General features: G+C 35.8%; 1 protein-coding gene across 1 annotated transcript in view; it reads right to left on the minus strand.

The window, feature by feature from the left end:
• Positions 1–1,519: 1,519 nt before the first annotated feature.
• Positions 1,520–8,001, minus strand: part of LOC112692370 (homeobox protein Nkx-6.1-like) — a 26,661-nt gene continuing 20,179 nt past the window's right edge. Inside the window, exon 4 of the mRNA XM_025567027.1 lies at positions 1,520–2,936. Coding sequence (XP_025422812.1) covers positions 2,688–2,936 — 249 coding nt within the window. The 3' untranslated portion in view covers positions 1,520–2,687. The remainder of the gene's footprint in view (positions 2,937–8,001) is intronic.

Here is an 8,001-nt window from a genome sequence, read left to right on the forward strand (position 1 = left end):
AGTGCGAAAATTATGCCTAGCGTATGCTTGTTGTTGTATTTGGAACCAGATATTGGAATAGATTTTTTTTCACATGAAGTAAATTGATTTCTAGTGAATAACTCATTCAATATCCCATCATTAAAATCTAATCGATAAAATTCTCCGTCAATAATTTCAATAACTACAGTCAATAATGTGCGACAATCAGTTTTACATTGGTCGAAATCTGGAATGTTCACTCGTTCTGTTTGTCGAATTAATGCAGCGAGAACATTTTTATTAGATATTATTTTCATTTTTTTTTTTTTTTGCTTGTTTTTCCATTGCTTGAAGTGATTCTTCACGTTGTCGTTTAATTTTAGTAGCACGTTCAAACTTCACGTGAATTCATCGTAAAGACATGATTGAAACACTTTCAATTGTTTGAACATTGAGTGTGTATTATGCATATGTATTATGTATAGGCCTATACAAATACATAAATTCTTATATTCTCAATATACATAGCTACCTAGATTTAGTGTCAGATTTATCTATTCGGTGCCACTATAGTGTATAATTTATAATCTATTCTATATACAGCTTACATTGTCGTATAATATTAGTCAAATGCGTCTTGTGGATCGTATAATGTTTCAATCGATACGCTTAGTGACCGGTCGTATACTTTACCGATACACGCAGATCTGTGGGAGTGGGAGGCCTAGGGGGCATACGCCCCGGGCGCATGGTTTTAAAGGGGTGCCAAAAATTTATAAAATTATGATTTATGTTTAATGATAAATAAAATAAGGGTCGAATATTTTTAATTTTGCCCTGGGTGCCAAATCTTAACGGCACGTCTCTGGATACACGTGCCAAAAAACATAATTAATATTTCTTGAAGAATTCAGGTTTTTCTAAAGTCATTTTTATAAAAAAAATCATATTCTTTATTCATACTATTCAACTATGTATTTTTCATTTTTATGAATCGATTTTCTTTTTCACTAAACGTATCCGATGGGATTGTTTTTTTTTTAACATTTGAGAAGTTTTAAATCTCAAAGTGTTAACTGGTATCAACTCATGCCGACCAGTGACCATTATACTATATTGGTAGAAAATCAGTAAATTAATTTGCTACTTTTACCTTATGTATATTATGTATCATACAAATAAGGTATTGTAACATAAATGCATTGTAAGAGCAAAACTAAAAAACAAGAAATACATGTAATTATCATTTTGATAAATTCAATATTTATTTAATAGGTAAAAATTGTGAAAATAAATAAACGCATCAATGTATATAATAATATTATGTCTTTTTGAATCAACATTTCACTTATTTTTCTTTAAAGATTACATGATTTGTTTAACTTAGTGTTTAGTGGTAAATTATAATATTAACCGTAGGTACATGTAATATATAAGTGCAAACGATTATCCAAACATACCTTCGCTAAATAAATAATAATATTAACAATCATTAAATATAATATATATATATATTGTATATACAACGTACTTAAGGATATTATTTAATATAGTATTCACATCGTAATTACAATTATTATTATGTTAAAACCGTGGTTTATTTAATACACAATATAATATATGTACAACAGATAAATAAGCAGTAGAAATGTTTGTCCATAGTAGCGATTCCCAAACTTGTTAAACATTGTAAGGCGTTGCACGTAAATAATACAAATAATATGATACACCATCGTAAATTAAATTTTTTGTTCATATTGTATTCTCGATTAGGTAAGCACTTCATACACCGAATCAGGTTGGTTAATTACGATTAAAGTAAAAAATAATAAGGAACCGGTTTTTTTTTCTTGACAGCACGAACGATTTAAAAGTGATAAGATTTATAACACACGAATACAGAGTTTTCCCAGTCGGCATCCCTTGGATACCGCGGAATTTTCTGGGCACTGTTTAGGAATCGCTGATCTATAGTAAATGTCATTTACGTACACACACGAATAGATATTTGCGTAAAAAATGCGTTGAATAATTTCATTACTGTTTTCAGAGCGTGGAAAAAAGCCGAGGACCGTAAAAGTATTGAATAATAATAATAATAATAATCATAATAATAATAATAATAATCGACAGCATATTGTCCGTACAGGTTGCAACAATAAACACGAGGGAGGAACGGTAGGGGATGGGCACGTCGAATAAATAATCAAACAAGAACGAAAAACGAAAAACACCGCGTTCGAGCGCGAATACGTGACGGAATATAATACGTAACGTCGTACCGTTGACGAGGGGGGGGGGGGGGGGGGGGGTTGCGCACGACGAGCGTATTCTATTTGTTCGCAATCATAGCTCGACGCGTACGAGCCGTGTAACACAAATTTACGTACCGTAATTACAATTTTTCATATCTCTAATAATAATAATAATAATAATAATAATAATAATAATAATAATAATAATATGCACAAGACCTAAACAACGTATGCGATGACTAGATGTTTCGGATAGGTTAGACACATTGCGATGTGCTTATAATATGTATAAAAATGTATATATATATATGTAATATTTATGTACAGACTTGTTCGATGACCGTTCGAGGTTATCGGAAATAATGAATACGCAACGGTTGCGCATATTGTCGAAGTCGAACACGACGAGGTTTACTCGTGAGTCTTCAGGTCCAAGGTGCCGGAGTGGCCGACGCCTGACCACGCCTGATGCTACATACCACCACCGACGCCGCCGCCGCCGCCGCCTCCGCTGCCAACGCCGACGCCGCCACCACCGCCGCCACCGCCGCCGCCGTAATGCGCGGCCAATTCCCGCTTGAGCCGTTTGGCCGCACTGTCGTCGCGCATGTCTTCGTCCTCATCGCTCTCGTCGGCCGCCTCTTCTTGCTTCCTCTTGGCCGTGGCCATCTCGGCCGCGTGCTTTTTCCGCCACTTGGTCCTCCTGTTCTGGAACCACACCTGCGAAAACAACAACAACAACGACGAGCGTGGTCAGAAAGCGTATCGTTTTAAGGGGCGCGAGCACGACGACGCGCGCCCTGTACACATCGTGGTCTAAGACTATTGTAGGGTTGGCGGTATTCTACATTTCAATACGGGTATCCGCGTACGTGCAACTAGGAGGGCGCAATAGGGTTTTTAGCACCTCTGAGTTCACATGTAGCACTCCTGTTTTTTTTTCCAGATCTATATAATCCATAGTAATTACTATACTTAGTATACATAGTATACTAATTATTTAATTAGTTGAATACAATTTTTTTTTATTTTCAGCAAGTTCAGCACCCCCAAATATTTGGGCTCTAGTCGCGCTCATGGGTATCCGGTGTTTTATCTATCATCAGCTGCAAGAACGATGACGGTATCACTCGCAAGTATCGTTTCGTCGATGTTAGCTACCAATAACTTCTCGTTGCCGTGCTCTACGACGGCCGTGTTATATTCGACAATTTTATCGGTTCGATAATCACTCGATGACATTATTTAATTTCCTCGGCGTGACGCACAGAGGCAACCAAAAAATTGAAAATATCAAATTTTTTACCGCGTGCGGATTGCTTGTAATTGATTTCGATATGCCTCGTTAAAAAATTAATGATTTTTAATCTAATTACTTTTCATCTATCATGGGTAAAAATTCATACGGTTTTCATAACGAAAGACAAACACAAGAAAAATATTTTTGGAAAAAAGCATGACGCCACAGTTATAAGGGTATATTTCTAATTACCTCTATATTGGTTATCTGTATTTACTAAAAATGTCAGTAATTGATAATAACCGAAAGTATTAACAATATTTTATTTTTATTCACAACACATTATTATATTTTTCGTACTGCTGCGTGAATACATACAGAACAATATCATTGACAACGATGGTTATTATTCGCTATACTCCACAGTCGGCCAGTGGAATGTGTACAATATATGTATTATAGAATAATTAATTTACTGCTCGGTATCATTACCAAATACGTATACACAAGTACGTGTAGCTTCAGTGGCTGATGTAGGGGAGGATGTGACGACGACGAGAAATTGGTGGCGGTACCTTAAACACGTGCGCACATGTGTTATATAATAAATAAGTATAATGTATATGTGTGTGTGTGTGTGTGTGTGTGCATCTGATCGTTTTCCACATAATTAAAAGAGTTAAGACCGCGGCCATTATTCCGTAGACTCCGGCGGCACTGGAAAGGGGTTTTTACCGAGTGCGCGCGTGTGTGTATATATACGAGTATACAGGTATATGCGTACAACGTATTTACGTATTTTCGGGCGGCGAGAAGTGTGGATGCCGCGTGAGAGGATGCGAAGGGCTAAAACTTTATATTATATCGCTGTATGCGATTTTAATTATAAAGTTAAACCATTTGCGGGGGGAACAACGGCCCGTAATTAAGACCGTCCGGGGGCCGTTTGTGCCGGTGTATTTGCAAATTACGCGGTATTTAGGCGTCCATGTATTCGCCATTAATCAACCCCCGGGCTTTTGCAAAGGTCGTTAGACGGTCTTGTTTTTAATAACCGCATTAAGACGACGCCATCTGGACTGCGCGCGCGCTCTACACCACCTACTCATCGTCGGTCGCCCCTACACCCCTTAACTTCCCGTCCCCTACCCTTCGACCTCCGTCGCCTACACTCCGGGTTCTTGGTGGCGTGCGCGTACCCTTTCCACCACCTACTCAAACCCCGTGCCTAACGAGGGTATCTGCGTTACAGCAATAATCTCGGCGTCACATCTTGCAACGTCTTGCGAACGCCGCCGCCTCTTCTCGCTTTCCCCCCCATATCCACTCACTTGTTCGATAATACTACTAATTGCGGGGATACGGGGGATGGTTTGCTTTACAAGCTGACGAGATCAAAACTGCTGCTCGCGGAACCACCACAGCTCTTATAAGTGAGCGGAGGGGTAATTCGCAGTGTTGCCAACCCCAGACGATCACGACGACGACGATGATAGTGATTGTTTATGCATCTTTTACTTGCCTACCTTACCCGTCGACACGAGAGACACGCTGCAAGAGTCGTTTCGTAGACTATGAGCAATCGTATTATAGACATCACGCGTTTAAATGTTTATAGTATATATATATATATATATATATATATATATACCTAAATCGGGGATAATGGACCTTTTTCGGGCCTGAAGCTCCGAATTTTGTTTTTAGGCGTTCTTAAATTAACTCATGTGAAAGACTTACACATATGGGTTTATAAAAAGAAAAAAACCATATTAAATTTTGTAGTTTTAATCTTTTACGAAGAAATTTTGATTTTACTTGTACACGTACATTGCAGGGTGTTCGAAAAGTTTGGATACTTTTCCCATACATTTATTTTTATTTCAACTGTTTCACATCCCGCGTGTATACGGTTAAAACACTAGTATTTAAATTATGTATTCTCTTTCTTCGAAAAAAAAAATCTTCGTACGCTATTAGAATTTCATCAATTCGCCATGTTGAACACACGTGCCAAAAGGTTTGCCAACGGTTTATAGGTTCTCGTAATATTATACTATACTTGAATATCATAATATATTATACTTCAAGGACTGATTGATTTGATTATTGTCGTGGTGCTGTTTTTTAGACTACAGTGATCTCACAAAAGTATTATAACGTTCTAAATCAAAAATAAATAAATAAAAAACATGATTTGTGTCGCGAAAGTTAATATACAACTTATAGTATAGTAATTTTTCGAATCTTTTTCTTTTTATTTCCCGACTACCTGTACCATATATTTTATTATATGTACACAGAAATACAGATTAATAAAAGAAAAAACTGAATAGGGTTTACTCGTTTACCTAGTGATAACGTGGCTTTTGAATGAGTTGATCAGATTAAACAGCTCGGTGATAAAAAAAAAAAAAAAAAGAATTATGGCAAAAAAGAAACGACCGGTAAAACGAATTTGAAGTCAGCTTTAATTTAACATTTTCGTTTTTATGTTCCATTTAAATTAATTAACGACGTCGAGCACAAGGTATTAAAGGAAATTAAATCGGATGAAAATTAAAAACGGTTCTCGGAAGTGAATATTAAACCGCATAATCTGCGACCTGGTATTAATAATAATAATAAAAAACAGAAAATACACACGAAAACTGCTCTTTATATATACGCGCGCAATAGAGACGATTTTTTACGCGGTGTACGTGCCCTCACCTCAACACATTCGCAATCATTTTTTTCTGCATCCCGTGTTTTTATTATCATCATTTTATACATTTAAAACAGGCGGACCAAGTGCTCTCTAGGGCGTTTGTCATTTAAATAAAAAGCGCGCGCAATGTGCGGTTAAAAACTTTTTTAACCTGCACCCCCGACGGTATTAATTTACATTTTGTCCTGCCAACCACCATCTCCTCCTCTGCTGCTATTGCCGTCGCGTAATGTGTATATATACGTGAATATACCGTAACAACGGGTTATGTCATTAAAAAAAATAATCTACCCCCGGACAAATTAAATAAGACCGGAAAGGGACGCGTATCTATCTATTGTTGTACTATATAAAGCATGTATGTATGTAATATGAACGCGTGCGCAATCATTTTGGATATGGGAAATTGCACGCGGTCAAGTTGGACCCTTCAAAAAAAAAAATGTGTGGAAAACTGCGGCTAATACAAACATTATGTGTAGTTAAATACATTTTAGGTATATCTTTTAAGTATATATTTTATTTAGCATATTAATTTGAGATCGCAGTGCAGGTAACCATGATATGTTTATCGGTGTGCAATTTAAAAGCGAAAAAGCATTTCTTCTACAATAATATCGGCTTTATAGCTAATGGTATTCACGTACATTGCAACGAAATACTGAAACGGAGTTATTGTTTGACTCGTGTTTGGAAAATAAAATACGAAAAAAGTACAAGTAAAAGAGAGCACCAAAACGCACGATGTCGAAAGAAGAAAAAAATACATATTGCATCAGTATTCGAATATATTATATATGAATTTGATGTAGTCGTGATTTGTGGGCGTACATAACACATGCCCTCGCTCGTACAAGCACGAGTATGATTGTACATTGTGGTATTCATCGGGAAAACAAGGGGCGAAGACGCTGGAACCTCAACGCTTGAAGGTTTTAGGGTCTTTAGATTTTATATTTTAGGTTCATAAAATATATTGAACTATCAAGAAAATTAATTTATCGTCATATATGATCAAAAAAAAAAAAAAAAAAAATAGTACCTGTAATGCATATTTTAATTTTTCCTGTAAATTTCAAAACTCAATTTTAATTGATTTTATTTGATTTGTTTTGTACACTGATTAAATTTTTCATTGTTTATATTAAAAAAAAAAAAAGTGTCAATAGATGTTTTTAAATTGACCCTTCAACATGAAACAGAAAAAAGTATGAAATTCATTTATTTATTTTCAAATTATTTTTGTTGTTATTCAATTATAGGTACCACCTACTTCATTTTGGAATTTTGATGAATTTAATTTAATGGTTTTAGAATATTAATGTTAGCTGTTTCTCTCGATATTTTGAGACCGTTATTCGGTACTGTATTGTGTACGAACAGATTAAATACCGTTGAAAGAAGATGTGTGGCTTTTCTGGTTTCTGAAAATCGTATGTGTAATTACTTGAAAACGTTTGTAGGGAAATTGTGCGTGTAAATACACGCGATTGTCATATTCATACGACCTATAGTGTGAAAAATACACCATACACACACGCATACGTATACTTTCATTACAATAATAAGCCTCCGCACACATGCATATCACACATACGTTTTGATATTATCGTTCGGTAAATTACGCGTGTATAACGCTCGTTGTTGCACAGTGATTACGTATTTGGATGGGGAACGGGCGTGGAGGCGCCGCGCGAATATAATAATATTAATAATGGAAACGTTAATTAACCGAATCAAAATCGACCTAAACGATATCATTATAATATACGTACAGCCGATATATATATATATATATATATATATATATATATATATATATATATATATAGCCT

Source organism: Sipha flava, unplaced genomic scaffold (genome assembly GCF_003268045.1).
Source record: "Sipha flava isolate LNK unplaced genomic scaffold, YSA_version1 73_pilon_pilon, whole genome shotgun sequence".
Classification (NCBI taxonomy): domain Eukaryota; kingdom Metazoa; phylum Arthropoda; class Insecta; order Hemiptera; family Aphididae; genus Sipha; species Sipha flava.